The sequence below is a fragment of the Eurypyga helias genome, unplaced genomic scaffold, assembly GCF_000690775.1.
Source record: "Eurypyga helias isolate BGI_N326 unplaced genomic scaffold, ASM69077v1 scaffold4335, whole genome shotgun sequence".
NCBI classification, from domain to species: Eukaryota; Metazoa; Chordata; class Aves; order Eurypygiformes; family Eurypygidae; genus Eurypyga; species Eurypyga helias.
In genome coordinates, this window is record NW_010251918.1 from 43557 (window position 1) to 60496 (window position 16940).

The 16940-nt window shown below is 41.5% G+C and overlaps 1 protein-coding gene across 1 annotated transcript in view; it reads right to left on the bottom strand.

Moving 5' to 3' along the window:
- Positions 1-2726: 2726 nt before the first annotated feature.
- Positions 2727-16940, bottom strand: part of SLC7A11 (solute carrier family 7 (anionic amino acid transporter light chain, xc- system), member 11) — a 59556-nt gene continuing 45342 nt past the window's right edge. The window contains exons 7-12 of the mRNA XM_010152162.1: positions 15114-15237; positions 13852-13955; positions 13262-13358; positions 10174-10323; positions 7520-7697; positions 2727-2794 (exon numbers count right to left, since the gene is read on the bottom strand). Of these exons, the coding sequence (XP_010150464.1) occupies positions 2727-2794; positions 7520-7697; positions 10174-10323; positions 13262-13358; positions 13852-13955; positions 15114-15237 (721 nt within the window). The remainder of the gene's footprint in view (positions 2795-7519; positions 7698-10173; positions 10324-13261; positions 13359-13851; positions 13956-15113; positions 15238-16940) is intronic.

Below are 16940 nucleotides of genomic sequence, written 5' to 3' on the forward strand. Positions count from 1 at the left end.
TTAAGGATCACTGAAGTTCTCCACAGAAGCAGTATCATTGGTCTGACCAGCTCAGCCAATTATATACAAGAAAAACTATATATGAAGTTCATCTTTTATTTGAAAAGAATTTCCTTTATGACTCTGAAGACAATAATTTTTATAAGTCTTAAAAATAGCTCAGTGTTTTAAAAATATTTGTAACCTGGTTTTCCTCCATTTGTAAGGATATGCTTCACTTCCAGATGTAATAAAAGTTCTTAATGCTGACTTTTATAACACAGTGGATACCCAGTTACAATATTTTGTATTGTGATTATATGTGCCAAAGAAACTAAACCTGAAATCAGAATCCCTGTACATTTTCAAAAAAACCAGTTCTTTATTTTGCAGGTTTTTTGCTTTTAGGTTTGGGTTGTTTTGTTTTTTTTTCCCTAAAATATACAATTTCACTGTCAAGGAGTGATAGGCTTTCCCTTGGGACAAATTAACCCCTTGCATGAAATAAGCCCAGTAAAATGTGATCATTGAGTCAGGCTTCCGAAACACTTCTAAACTTTGAAGCCCACAACAGGAAAATAAAGCAACATTCAGTTATATTTACAGAACCCATTTATTTCTACAAGTTAACACTGCCCACATTGAGACTTTCAAGTAACATGGCACAAGAGGAGTGAACATGTGGAATGAAGCAGCTGGTGCTGAAAACCTGGCATCCGCACCATTAACGTTCAGGAGGTTTTGCTTCAGGCCAGCTCTGGTGAGATCCCACGCACTCAGCATCCATCAGCGGAAGAGGGTGGTAGGTGCATTCCTGGAGTGCGCGAGGCAGTTTAATTTATCAGACAAATGCAGTTTGTGTACTCTGTAGATGCTCTGTGATGACACAGGCCAAACCCTTGTGAACTGAGATGGCAGGAGACAGCTTCAGAATTCTGACCCAAAAGTAAATAGTAATTAAACACATGCACTGTCAGCATAAAAATCTCTCTCAAAATGTTTACCTAAAAAAGTTTCAAATAACACTTTAAGTTACTGTAAACAGAAAACATTTAAAGAAAAAATCATTTCCAAAATGTTTTCTGCATCTTAAATTACTGCTCTTCTACATAATTAGTTGCTCCCATTTCCCTGTTTCTTTGAAATTCCACCATAGAAATACCAGAAAGAAAAACAGGCACGAATTTAAGTCATTTTACTGTACACCCTTAAAAGGTAGTTATTCAAGATATATACATCACATATACAATACACAGTCTCCCTTTGCTGTAGTGGTCTGGCTACTAGTTGTGCTTTTCTCCCAATTCAGGAAGTTTAATGTTGCTCAGTTCCACAGAAGTTTTCATGAAACATATAGCAAAACAGCAAACAGCTGAAAAAGTAGTGCATTCAGTATTTAAGCATTATATTCTTAACAGAGTGATAACAAACCTTAATCTTAAGGTTGAGTAGTCTTTGACTAACAATATAAAACTAAATTTCTAAGCATTAAAAAATTTCTTTATCTACAACTCTTTAAAAAAGGGGGCAAAACCTCAGCTCACATCTGAGCCAAATCTCAGCTCTAACATCATTCTGAAGATGAATTTAATTTGATTTTCACCATCCTGATGACTTTCCTGATTCTGCTCAGATAAAACCAGGAAGAGGATATTGGCAGAGCACCTGTTCCTTGGTGTTTCAAAGCCCAGTTAACTGGAGTGTGCTTGAATGAAAAGCCCATTCAGATTAGGCGCACATCCTACTCAGATCAACAAATCTGGTGTAGCTTGCCTTATACCTTACTCATAAAAAGGTACTGCATTTATTGCCATGTCCATACAGTACTCCCACCAGTGACTACTATTCAGTTTTGCCCACCAACCGCAATACAAAACTTGAAAATCACATTTGCCTGACTGATAACTGCAGGTCCATACGCTTCCAGACCAAAAATATTCCTACAGCAACAAAGGTAACATTCAAATGTATGCACTCATTTGAAGATGATTACTCAGTTGCTGTATTTCCTATCCGTTTGTACACAAAGAAACATCGGTAAAAACAGTAATAATTTCCAGACTGGTAGAAACTTTAACACGTATGAAATTACTGCCCCCAGGTTAAAACCTTCCTGCCCCACCAGCAGAAATATTCATTCTCAGATGAGGTTCCTATCAGCTGTAGCATAACAACCCTGGAATGACAAAACTTGAACTTGCCACAACAAAAGCGTGGAAACTGCTGTGCTTCTGCGTCAGTGTGATAGTGTTGCCAGGAGCCCAAAAAAGTCAAATCAGGCTGCCTGACGGAGTACAGGAAGAACGTTAGTAAGTGAAACTCAGCAGCTTTATCTCACCTTTTCTCTGGTGAGAGGTGGGTTCTTTGGGGTCAGCAAGCAGGATACTTTCTTCACAGTACACCTGACCATTACTTACTCATCGCTTAAACCTGTTCTCAGTGACAGCGCAACCAAAATCCTAGTTTGACGAACCTCCAGTTTGTTAAAATATGACACTATAACAAAGGAAATAGTGAAGAGATGAGTTCCCTCATAGCACAAGTTCTCGCTTTCTACACGTGAACCAACCACATTAAAAAAATATTTGCAACATCATAAAATACAGTTCTGGTAACAGACTCGCTCGGTATCCATCTCAGCAATGACTTGTTCCTCCAGTTTGCAGAATGTTAGGTGGGAGGAGGAATCTCCCCACCATCTCCCTCAGGTTGAAATGAAACACCAAGCCAAAAGCTGTACATGAAGATCATGATTTCTGGTCTTCCTCTGGTGGGACAACTTCCAAGAGGATTTGCAATGTTAGAGTTACCTTGTCTGCAAAGACAGAAAGCATACACATGGGAAATTTCGGAGAAGGCAGAAGCAGCCAGGAAAATTCTTTGCTGCACATACAGTTCACAGTGGTCATATATACAATGTGTATATAATTTAAATCTCTGATTCAAACCCTTTTCCTTTGCAACTATGCTTTCTTTGCCTCTGGGCCAAGGCTATACATATACAATAACAATGGAAGGGTATGGACGTACAAACTTCCTCAATAGAGGTCTGCATGCATTTAAAGGCTATCTTAAAACACAACCACCCTGTACAACTGCCTAGTTTTAACAACACTGCAATATTGAAACAAAAGCCTGAAAGGGTTCAAATTAATTCAGCTGTGCCAAGACCTGCTTAAGCAAAGCAGAAAAAAAAATAAAATAAAAAGAAACAATGATTACAAAGCTTCACAGGTCGCACATCCAGAGCAACTTCACACTGTCTTTTTGTCACTCTGGGCATTTATTTCCTTCTGGTGGTTTCCGTGGTTTTATTTTTAGGGTACTGATTCATAAATGGCACAGTTAATTCACATACAGAAGAGTAAAAGAGCATTCTCTTGACACTCCTTTCACTTGTCACTTTTTTTTAGGAACGCATTGTCATCAAGCAGGAGTTGTTGTAAGAGAAAGTTCTGACTTTTCTCATCTGGCACACCACATCAACATTTACACCAGTGTAAAATGAGGGGGGTAAAACGATGTAAGTCACACAACATATGAACCGAAACTGCTTTCCTGCTCTCCTAAGGCACCCTCTACCAACTTTTGCTCTTCTCTCTGGAGGTCACCAGTTCAGTGCAAAGCCAGGCTGCCCTTAGACTGTAAACCGATGGGGTCAGAGAGGCTGAGAGTCAACAAGGACTGCATTTTCCTCCTGTCTCCCTCCGCTACCCGCAGCAGGGACTCCAGAGCTGGGCTGAGCATGGCCGGGGTGAAGGGCCGGAGGAAAGCCAGCAGCAGAAGCCAGGAGGACTTCGCCCCTGCCATCTCACCTCTTCCAGGTTTGAGGCTGAGCAGAGGAAGCAGAAATAAAAGAGACTTTCTGTCAAGCTGAGCTATGGTGTAACAAGCTCTTGGAAAAGGTCATGGCAGCAGAGGGAAAGCCTGGGCATCTCGAGGGCTGGCTGTGATTTTAATATCCTGTTCGACAAACTGGACGGCAGCACCTGCAGCAAGAGCTTGCCCTCGCTGCGGTGGAGGCGGCGGCCACTCTTCTGTTGCCACACAGTAGTTTTGCTCTGCGCTGGGATGAAGCCATGGGGGAGCAGTGAGACCGGGGAGGGGTGGGGGGTGTGCTTGCTTAGGTTTTTTGGTTGCAATGTACTCAGGATAAGACAATGTAAGGAGTATTTTCCCCAAAAATGTTCTGATCTGTCTCCAGTTGCGTATCTATATCGTCAGCTTTGAGCAGTACTGGGAGTTACAGGACTAGCTTCACATTTGTAACAAGATAACACACCATGACAGTAAAGATCACTCCACACACACACACACCTTCAACCCTAATTTTCCCTTTCAAGGTTTCCCTTTACATTTTCCCTGTAAATAGGTTCCAAGAGCCTTTACAAAAAAACCCAGAGCTGGCATCTACATAAGCACCACAAAAAACTTGGGTGAGGAAAGTAAGCTGTAATTTACTGCATATGTATAAGAATGGATGTAAAATCTGCAACAGCAAAATGCTGAGATAATTTCCTGCAGATCCCAACATCACACACTCGACAAAGAGAAGCAAACCAAGCATGTAACACCATGTCCTGAGTGAGCAAGTGTCATCCTTTGGTGCTTGTAAATAACACTGAAAGAGACATTTTGTTATATAAACAGATCTCATTTCAGCATGCGCTCAGGCTATGAGGAAAGCAGGATTCAACTTTTAAGTTCCTCACAATTCAATCTGCTGTAAAGAAATAAATGTTTTAAATATAAGTCTAAGGCTGGGTTTTTAATGAGGAAGTCCAAACAGAAGCATTCTTGTGCTGGTGCCACATCCTTTTACACATTGATCTGCTTCGTAGGATTTGCTAGGCTTGACTTTTTTCATTTTCACATTAGTTCTACAAAAAGCAAGAAAGCGGAGGTCAAATGAAGCCTGTACTAGCTGAAAATGAGTTGTCCCAGCACATCTGGTGCTACAGCACAATTTCTTTGGAGGAGGAGAGAACAAAATGTTGTTCCTGCTGCAAAACACCACCCAGACCCTATTAACCCCACGAACTCTGAAGTTACCTTTTGTTCAATACAGTAATTTTGTAAAGAGAATGGGCAATGTTAATGCCATTAAGGACAATCAAAACGTACCAAACAAAGGCGTTCAGCCTTGGAGAGGATTTCTTGGCTAATCCATGCCAGGGCTCTGCTACTGTAACCATCCTGAGACACCTTTCATAAAGAGATTCATTTCTGAGCTGGGTGTTTTATCCCACTGCTCATTCTGGCTGTTCAGCATCCCTCTCCTCTGATCCTTACAAAACCCCTTCTGAATATTCAGCCTAATCCCATGTGGGGCTGGTCTGCACCCATGTGTTTTTGCACCAGTTCTGTGCTTTACTTAAATAGCACATTCCATGCAGGATTTATGAGCAATGGTCATCTCTCATCTCCAAAGCACGTCTGGGTAGCTGAACAAGTTCCCCAGCGAGGTGACTTAGCAAACGGGTAAAGAGAGCCCCACAGCACCCTGTCATGCGCTGAGCTGTGCCGATGAAGCAGCCTGGGAATAGTCCTGTTAGCACGGTGCTACATCCAGACTAACAGGCTTTGAGTCTCCCTGTGGTGCTACACAAAATGTTTTGTTGAAGTCTAAGTAGATTGGATTTATCACATTCTCCTTTGTCTAGTCAAATCAGTTATCCTCGCAAAGGAAGTTAACCTGTTAATCTGGCAAAAATCTACCTCTTAAATGACAAGCCCATTTTTTCATGTTGTCCTTCACCTCGTGTCTGGAATTACTCCTTCATGCCTGTGTACACCTACCTAATGCATGTTCTTTCAAGGTTAGAACATGAAGCTTGCAGCTGCCCAATGACTTGACTTTTCTGCATCTCACAGAGGTACCTTAAGTGAATTTATACTCATCCAATGCCTTTGAAAACTGCTCTCTGGCTATACAATGGAGCTCCCTTAACACTCACAAAATAATTCCCGTTTAATGACTCCACACAGAAGGTATATTGCTGCTTCTGAGGAAAGATGATCTTCTTATTTAACAAGCAAATACCCACTCTGCTTTACCCCAAAACTGTCAGCATCAGTTTTCTGTCATTACTGTGTTATTTTGGGAATAATAATTGCAAAGCAAACAAGCTGTTTCACCAACTGACTGGCACCCGCTGCTTTCCCCTCTGAGCCAGTACACTGTGTCCGTCCATAGGTATTACACAGGCATCAGGCCTTCTTTCTAGCAGGGGAATTTTGTGTTATCTGAAAAGCTAGAAGATTCACCTTCATTGTCACAGCTGGCAGAAAATGCTTCATATCTACCCAGTCTACCTTAAAGAGAATATTTTTTTCTCTCACCCAAGTAACGTAGTTCAACACTGGCATCCTGTGGCCAGAGATTCAAGTAACTATTCCAAAACCTCTGAGACTTCACAGAAAATGCCAAAAATCTCCTGGGTTTGATAAGGGAAAATTTCCTAGTCCCTAAATGTCAAGGCTGAGAAATTATAAACAGACAAAACCCCAACTATTTAGCAGAATGTCCTTTTGCATACAACAGTTTTCATTTGCACTGGAGCTTTCTACTCACTCCCAGGACACTGCAAGTAATTCATAAGTTTATGGATAGATGTTTAAGATGACCAGACTGTGCTAGACTTAAACTAACATTTTTCTGTAAATACTTTCTGTCCTATTGTCTATGGACTTCCCAGCATGAACTGAGAGGGAAATACATAGAAAATTACCTCCATTTTGGAAACCTACCGTGCTGAGAAACAGAGAAAGAATTGGGAGCTGTAATAAACGATGCTGATTTCCTTCTAATTTAAATGCTCCAAATAATCTTTTTCCAACACATCAGAACTTCCACAAATGCTTTTTAAAACTTTCAGAAATGGTATAAAAATTATTCTCAATGTATTTCAGATGTGAAATAGTACAAGCAAATCATGCAGAAATTGTTTTTCATGAAGCACAAAAAACATTTCCACAGAGGTGTGTCAGGCAGAGTATATCTTGCAATCATTTTATTGGCAGTCACCACTAAGGACAGTATCCCCATACCAAGCCTGCCTGAGCCTGTCCCATTACAAATACTCCTCAGTGTCTCACAGATGCATTGCCTCAGCAGGGAGCACCAAGCCCATCCTGTCATCATAGCTGTGATGTTTAAGTTTCCAAACCAATTCTCCAAGGAGCGTAATGCAGTCTCTATTAGCATAGGCCAAAGGCCAGGGGAGGGAAATGGGTGATTTAAAAGGAATCAGATGTTTGTTAGGGAAGGGAGGGGAGAAGGGGGCAGGGGGAGAGGCGACCAGTCATTTAAAGTCAATCACTAGCTGAAGAACAGGCTTGCTATAAACATATCTCATTAGTTAGCAGGCATTGATTGTGACTGGCAGAGCAATGCTACAGCACACACTGAAAATAAACTTGCATTGTCATCTCCAGCTCAGAGCAGCTGAGACAATGAATCAGAAAGATTTCACAACCTGGGGAGCCCTGAGAAAATTCTGGAGTTGGCAGAAAGGACAGGAGTCCCACCAGGACTTACCTAGGAGTTTTCTGAACCACTTAGGCTTCTTGTCCCATACAATAAAGAGGTAGTAGGCAGGAACGCCCGTCAGGGTTATTGCAAATCCAATCCCTGTATTCACTGGATCAGAATAAAGTGACAGTGCAACCATGAAGAGGCAGGTGAAGGAAAACAACGCTGGAATAAATAGAGGCACCTGAAATATAACCACACAAAGAACCATTACTTTACACTGACCTTGTTATTGAATGACTATGACATTTAATGTTCCATGAAACGTAAATTGGATAATATCCAGCAGTACAGGATAGTTCTGGAGAAATATGGGTATCTAGAACATGCACACAAAATGTCAGCGACTACAGAAACCAAGCTACGTAGAGCGCTATGCAGTAAGTGCCATAGGAGCCTTTTAATTACACACTAAAACACAACAGCGTTTTACGTCCTTTAAAACGTAAGGGCTGTAAATAAGTTACATTGCGAAAGTCCTTTCTCTAATCCCCCAGTAGATAAGCAAGTACCACTAACTGCAGTAAAGATTTCCTCTTTGATAATTACCCATTAGAAAACATTTTAAAACACAACCAGGAGCTCAAGTCACCTTTTAAAACTATTAAGAACATATTGATTTTCTTCCTAAGGTAAAAATCAAAATCTGGCAGGAAGAGAGCAAATTAAACAACAATTTGACTTGTGATAAAGATATTTGATAGCATTATGCAACTGATAGCTACTGAAAAAGCACTTTCTGACTGTATGACTGATAGCATTATCAGTGTCACTGTTGAAAGGGCAAAAAATAACAATATCAAATTAATTCTCTCAATTTTCAAGAATACTACTACAATCATTGTGCTAGCACCTCTCAGAAGGAAAGGCCTATAGGCATGGCTTGTGAGATGCTTGGTGTAACAGAGAATTGGAGAATCCCTTGGAGATTATTCTCTTCCTTTCATGCCTTGAAGCATTACTGTTCCTCTTTTGTGCACTGTTAAAGCTTTCTTTTTAACCAAAGCAAAATAGGTTGGGCTGTTGACCTTATTTACAGATAGACTTACAAGAATGCAACAGGGGACATTCTTAGTTCTTTCAAAATAGGCTTCTAGGCAATTCAAAAATAGGGACAGATTCCTCAATTTTTTTTCATGATGGACATGATCTTTCCAGACACACAATAGGACAACCTACTTTGTAAGATGTTAATTAAAATAATCAAGAAGAGTGGCTGAGCCAAGGCCAAAACAGCTACTGTCCAATGGGCCAGACTATTAGCGTTTTCCTTCTGGGTTCACAATAACTGTGTCTGCAACCACACTGCAAGTCACACAAGCATAGAATCCTAGGATTCAATCTTTTATGCTGGTAAAAAAATTTAAGATCATCAATTCCAACCATTAACCTAACACTGCCATGTCCTAACCACATCCCTAAGCACCACATCTACATGTGTTTTTAATACCTCCAGGGACAGTGACTCAACCACTTCCCTGGGGAGCCTGTTCCAGTGCCAGACAACTGAAGAAATTTTTCTTAATATCCAATCTAAACCTACCCTGGTGCAACTTGAGGTGTTTCCTCTTGTCATGTCACCTGGGAGTTGAGACCAACCGCCACCTCAATACAACCTCCTTTCAGGTAATTGTTAAGAGGGATAAGGTCTCCTCTTCTCCAGGCTAAACCACCCCAGTTCCCTCAGCTGCTCCTCACAGGACTTGTGTTCCAGACCCTTCCCCAGCTTCATTTTCCTTCTCTGGACATGCTCCAGCACCTCAGTGTCCTTCTTGAAGTGAGGGTCCCAAAACTGAACACAGTATTCAAGGTGCAGCCTCACCAGTGCAGAATACAGGGGTACAATGACTTCCACAGTCCTGCTGGCCACACTGTAAGTACCAAATATCCCAATAATGCCACTACTAACTTATTTGCACATCAAATTGGCATATTTGGTATCAGATAGGCAATGAAATAAATGTTTAATATTAATGGTTGTGTCTGACATGAATTCTGGTGGTGAAATTATTCAGGCCTTTATCATAGAAGACATTTTTTCACAGAGAGGGTGGTGAGGCATTGGAACAGGTCGCCCAGAGAAGTTGTGGATGCCCAATCCCTGGAAGTGTTCAAGGCCAGGCTGGATGAGGCTTTGAGAAACCTGGTCTAGTGGAAGGTGTCCCTGCCCATGGCAGTGGGGTAGGAACTGGATGGACTTTAAGGTCCCTTCCAACCCAAACTATTCTATGATTAAATAGAGAACTGACTGAAAATCAGGTTGACACATGTAACCCCAATATTTGCAGTTTGAACTCTATGTGACTGCACAGGAATAGAGGTATTTTCACACAGCTCACATCACGCTGCCTCAATGCACCAAACAGGCAAAACTGAGCAAACATCTTCACTTTGGCACAACACGTTTAGTTCCTGCCCCCCCAAGCATGAGTGAATAGACAAGCATTGTCTTTCAGAAGGGACCGTAGTTTGGGGACTCCTGGGGAGCTTGCAGGAAAACACAAGATGACATTTCAGTGCAAAATACTATTTTCTATTAACTCTGTTTTTCTCGAGAAGAAGGTTAGCTTTCTACATCAGAAAATGCTCCTTTCCTGTCTGACTACACGATAGATAGGAGGAAGAAGGATTCATGTAAAACAGTAGAGAGTGGAGGTTACCTTGAAAGGACGAGGCATATCAGGACGTTTATATCTGAGATAAATCAACCCAGCAACTACTAGTCCAATAAAAAGCCACCTGGCAAAACTGAGGAAATTCAGGAGGCTGTAGAGCTCCCCGTTGAATAACATTATCATTGTGAGAGGATGCTGCAAAAGAAATTCAGAGCATAAGAGGGATTTAGTGGATTGATCTCTATTATTTTACACCAGCGATGTCAAATTTTTTCTACAGGGACAAGCCTTTTGCAGAGACACCTGAGGGCCACAGACTTTGGGCCTGCCTTTGTCATGCAGTCAGGTGTGTGATCAATACCTAGCTGTCCCCTGAGATCATGTTCGATCAACATGTATCTGTCCCGGCTGGCACACGTGGTCAATACGTATCTGTCCCCTGTGACCCAGACAAATACAGAGGCACACAGCCCACTGCATCACCAAAACACTTAAGCATCCTGGGGCACTGTTCTCATGGAACCTGGCAAATATATTAACCCACTACAGTTTTACTCACTCATCACTGATGCAAAAGATAAGAACAGTTACATTTGGGTCACATCTGATCACATAAAAGCAGAGGTTTCTAGGTGTTTTGTAGAAGGAAGAAGTCTTAGAGTCCTGCAACAGGGGAACTTGGCAGAGAGGGCATGGTTAGGGGTAGGTACACAGCACGGGATGCCCACTGGGCACACCAGGTTGCCACCGGCTTGTATTTGCAGTATGCCCTTCAGGCTTGCAGGGAGAAAAGCATTAACTGTCACTCGGGCAACTACTGAAGAGCAAGGAAGAGAAGGGACACTAGAATAAATACATTTCCTCATTAAAAAGCTTGTTCTGAGGTACAAGGCTTTTGTGAGGCAAGCAAAAGTTTATGTATAAACTAGAGTGCTGTGCCTTGGGTTAGATGATTGGTGTAGGCTACAGGGATCTACTTCAGGGTAATGTCTGGACAAAAGCAAAATATTTGTAGCTTGGATCAACTCTGCAGGGTAGTCTGCACTTCCCGTATGAGACACCCTATGCTCGCAGTGACACAGTCCTTGCACTTGGGGATGAAGGCATGAACCATATTCACCATAGCCCTTATTGTTCAGCAAGAGAGAAGGTCCTGGCAGCGACAGCCTCTCTAGGTTTATATTGAGGCAACAGGTGAAATGAACTGCAGATGCACTGGGCTACACCTTTACAAAAGGAAATTAACTCACTTGTATTACTTATCAGATTCACAAGCTCTTTCCCCCTCTTTTTTTTTTTTTTTTTTTTTTAAAAAGCAGTGAAGACAACATGGATTTAAACCAGAAGGATCAATATTTCAGATGTTGGTCTCTGACTTCCAACCTCTAATGCCTTATAATGCACTAGGTTCTTTACACATAGATATTAAGCAAATTCCTTCTCTGTAAAGGTCAAGGAAATTTTACCACTAAATTGTATTGGGCAAGATTTCTTCTATATAGACTCAGGCCTCAAAAGTTTAAAATCTCAGTTATAAACATGATAATTCAAGACAGTGAAGGAAAGGTATCAAGAAAAAAAAAAAAAACACCCACACATAGTTTACAGTCAGATTGCATGATTTCCTGGAGCTGCTACACACACATCTATCAAACACCAGGACATACATAAACAGATTTCTCAATTCCCAAAAAAATTTTTTTCATGTAACAGGCCTCCAACACTAAACATGCTCATTTTCTCAGTTTATCCTCAAGAGCTCTTTCCTTTCTTAGAACGTGTAGACCTTGGCAGGAGAAATAAAATAGGGAAACGCTAGAATGTAGACTACTGATGCAGAATACATCCTGCAACCACTCAATCCACAGTAAGGCAAGAAAAAAATTACAATCTTTGAATAAAATCCATCTTTAAGTAAGAATCTGACTTTTTCAAAGGAAATCAATACACTGGTGTAACAGGACCAGATGCAATAGCAGAAAACATCTTTCAGAAAAAAATAATATATAAATACATTTTGTGCTTTTAATACCACAGAAAACAGTCAATGCAATTTACCCAATAGGTATGACTACGTCAGCCCAAAGAAATAAAATGCAAAGTAAATGCTTAATGTAAAATGAATTCCATTAAAACTTTTCACCATAATCACGTTGCCTAATTTTCAAAATTTGGAAGCCTCTGGTTGTACGTGCACATCTAAAATTCAACACTTCAGCTGGCACTCCACAAGTGAGCTTATAGGCATCTACAGCAAAAACTGATTTAAATTCCAGTACAAGCACCTGGTCTCACTAGCGCAGACTCATAGAGGCACGTGCGTCTTCTTTTGTAGCTAGAACTCCCCACAGAAGCAGAGGTCTGTCCAGATACATTACAGTCGTCGGTCCCAAAAGAGGGGCTGAACACCCACGGTTATGAAGACTGCAGGTTAAGTGAAAATCTTCCTGGCACTATGCAAACTGAGGTTTGAGGTTGGTATTTTGACATCTTGTCCTAACGTTTTGCCATACAAATTAGTCTGCAATGCAAACACATGGCCAACATCTAGGTCTGCTGCTATTTTAGAAGCCAGTAATAGGATTTCCACTATAATACTGGTGCTTTTCCTTAGACAATTCACAGACTATTGCCCAGGCACACGTTCCCTCATTTTTTAATCACCGCTACACTGCACTGCTGAGGGTTCCCTTTCCATTATCTTAGTTCATAATTGTTTGCATTTTTCACTACGAGGTGGTATAATGAGCCTTTAGGGTGCTCCCAGATGCTGGTGTTTAGCTGCACTTTCAGTTAAATGAATCCCTTTTTTGTTTGTTTGTTTAACTGGAATTTGTTTCTCTGAAAGGGAACTAGCTCTTCACTAGCAGGCCCTTAGAAATAAAGGGCAGTATAAGACATGAATTAGGCTGCAGCAATAGGCAGTCAAGTGCTACTGACAACACAGCAAGGAGACGATAGAATAAGAACAACTCCCAGATCTCATTCCTCTCTTTACTATCCTCTGCCCTGCCCAAAGCCCGCGTACACATTAATAAATGAGACTCAGGCAGTGCCCAAATTCTGTTCGAATCCTCCAGAGCAAGCCTGTAATATGAATTCTTGTGCAGGAACATTTGTTTGTATGATTTACCAAAACAATGACAGCTGGCAGAGGAGTGTGCTTGCGGACATGAATCATGGAGAGAATTTCCGGAAGGTGACCCTCACGGGAGGCAACGAAGAACATCCTGGTGGGAAATAAATGTGGACAGACTTTAAGTGTGCTCATTACTGTGACTAGGCAAAGCAGCTCATGAAAGTCACACAGTACAGAGGCACTTCTTAGGCTTGTTTGAGGTGCTGTAAATGAAAAGACTGGCAGCAGAAACCCGTACGCAGAAATCAAAGTAGTCTCTGAATGTGCCCCCTCCTTACATTACACTGCGATCGGCGTGTGGAATTAGTTAATATTTTCCCTCCAATTTCGCTCCTTCACATGAAACAAAGCAGCCATTAAGTTCTACGCTCAGAGGGATCCATTTCCAAACCATTCAAAGGGTTTTAACAATACGATACTAATTTCAACAGGAACCCAGTGAGAAAAAGCCCCACACCTGGTAAACATTATAGTCATTTTTCACTTCCTGCTAAAGGAACGAATCCCACTCTCCCTTCCCTTGCTTCCTCACTTTCAGTGTGTATCCCACGCCCTTCACTCCCAGCAATATTAGCAATGCTTACCTGGAGACGGCAAAAATGCCACCATTCATAGATCCAAAGCAGGAGAGAGCAACAAATACTGGCACAGCTAAAGAAAAGCTTCCCATTAGTCGTTCAGCAAAAGTCTGTTACAGGAGAGAGAAACGCACCATGATTTTTCATAAAACATGAGAGTCTTTATTTACAAATTATTAATAAGCATGTTAAGTTTTATTTATACCCCTTTTCTGCATCCCTCACTGAATGTTGTGCTGTGCATCTGTTACCTTTTATTTTGTGACACCAAGGCTACTGCAGATGAGATCTCCCACCCTTACGCCTTACTGAGTGTGGAAGAGGCAATGCTGTGGAGGTGGAATCAGGCCCTGAGGTATGTCAGTTTAGCTCATTATGATTCCGAAAAAGGAGACCCAGTCTGAATGGATCGAGGTCTGATCTGCACACCCAGTATTTTTTTTTCTGCAGCCTTCATTTTACTTAGCTGATGCTACTCGGTGGTATGGTCCATCCCTTCACACTTTATTGTTCTAGGTTACCAGAACTGCCTTAATTGGAGTTTTGGGCACCACAGGAGACATGCACAATTTTCTTCAGGTTTGCAAAATTTTTGTTTCTAAATCTCCCATTAACTACAGAATTTGGTCATTTTTTAAAATGCCACTTGAATTGAAATAGCCACAGGCAGTGTCACTACTGGAAAGTAAACAGAAATTTTTATTTCCTCAGTGCGACTCAGATACCATAAATATAAAAATCAGTGTCATCACCACAATTAAGCAAGAACAAGCAAAGCAGTATTTCCAAGCCAGGTTGGAAATCTTTCCCAAATGAACTCCAGTATTCACAGCAACCCCCTTCCTATGTAGTCGGGACGCATGTTGTGCAGAGACAGCGTTACTGCTTCTTGCTACAAAAAATGGTTCAGAGCTTCCACTCCCACAAATATCTGTGCTTCCTGCTTCCCAGGAGTTTGGCCTACAATTTAGCAAAGAATTTTTCAAGCATGTACTTGGCTATAAAATTTAAGTCCTATTGACTTTGTTATGTCAGGTCAATAAATACAGTCTAACATTACATTACAAATGCTATCGAAGGCCTTAAGTGCAATCCTACTTATCAGTCAAAAATGCTAATGCTTTGTATGCTAATATGTGGTGTAAAAGATAAGCTATAGAAATGACTGATTGGATGTGTCCCCCCGATTTTTCCCCTGGAAGTAAGAATATATCAACAAATACAACTGCAGCAGGGATATAGCTTTGTTATTTTCTTCTGTAACTTACCACTGCTACAGCTTTTGAAAGCAGCAATTCCCCAGCACTGATTGTAGTGAAATAAGCCACGTTTGTTAACACATAGCCAACTGTGACGATAATCATTGAAATGCATATTGCGAGGGGTATGTTTCTGAAATACACAAGGTAGCTCATTATTTTGCAATCTGGTTGCTATTCCCTGAACATGAAACAAATAACATGAGAAGAAGCCACTAATGATGGTGAATGCACATTTGGTGATCCTGAAACATCATAATTAGAAACTACCAGTAAAAAAAATAACACATCTAAACAAAACCATCTAGGCAAAGCAAGCAGGTTTATAATGAAGAGGTGAGAAACCATTGGAGGGAGCAGTCCTTTGTGGATGCCAAGAAGTTGTCTCCATGCTTCCCATAGAAGAAGTATGACCCATTTGAGCTGCCTGTCCACACTGACTTCCAAGCTGAGCCCAACAGGAAAGCATCAGGTACCAGTGCTCAAACCAGCAATACGAAGGATGACAGAGGCAGGTGATCCAGCTCTCTGTCAGGACAGCAATCACAGCAGCACCTCCAACACACCTACCGGCACTCAGTGACTGCCCGCCTGGAGGTGGTTCAACATCTTCCCCTGGATGTCAAAATGTCTACATGTGAAATTCTGTCCTCTCCTCCTTTGTGTAATTCTTCCCTCACACACCTTACCGTACCAAATTATCTCACTCGCTATTGGGGAATACATGAGGGCAGAACGTGACACAGAAATGGGTACAGCAAAAATTTGTACTGTTAGCACAGCACAAACAGTACTGAACAGTACAACACACCTGACAGCTTAGCTAAAAGACAGAACAATAATACGCAAATAAATAATAATGTTAAATTTTTATATAGTGTGTCCTCCCAGTCAGCAAAGCATAAAAGCAGAATTATTTCTATGCTAAAGAGGAGGAACAGAGGTACAGTGAATTTGTCCAAAGCCACACTGCAGGCAAATGTTGGAGTTAGGAACAAAAAACAGATGCTTCAAGTGTTACTCTACTCTCTTCTACACTTGATATCACTGCTTGACATCTGCATCACACCAAGCAACGTTTGGTCTTTAAATTCCAAGGCTGAGAATTGCAGTTGGAAAGACACAGTACGTGCACTCCTGCTGAGGAGAGCTGAGAGCTCGTGCTTCATGGCCAGTTCCCCCCCACTGTCTATATGAAGATTGCTTTTGAAGAGATGCAAAGGTTGTCACCTTTAGAGAACTTTGTTAGGAAGGTCACCCCATCAGCTGGGAGAAAGGAGAGACAGAATGAGGAATTCTGGTGTCACAGAAGAGACCACAAGCACAGTCTTAAAGGACTACTAAAGTTACCTCCAAGGAAAAGATGTTTTGAAAATCAACACAAGGATTCATAATTTTCTGGTATCTTTCCTCAATGAAACACATATGGGTCTGTGCTGGGTTCAGTCAGGAAAGAGTTAACTCTCTTTACGGTGGCTGCTATGAAACTGTGTTCCTGGATGCAGAGAGCAGTATTGATAAGTTCTTCGCTGATGCTGGGCAATGCCTGCATCAGTTTCAAGGTCTTTCTCTGCTTCTGATCCTGCAGCTGCGTTCCTAGCTCTTGCAGTCTCGTTACAGGCAGTGCTGGGACACGCAGTTCAGACAGCTGACCCAAACTGACCAAGGGAGTATTTCATTCCACAGCACATCGTGCTCAGGGCAGAGGGGAGGAGGGAGTCCAGGAGGTGTTACTCTCTCCCTTACTCTCTCTCGTTTACTCCCGTACACTTGCTAACCCTCACCCTGACTCCTGCATTAGCTGCTTCGCTAACTCCTGTGGTGGCTCGTTCATGA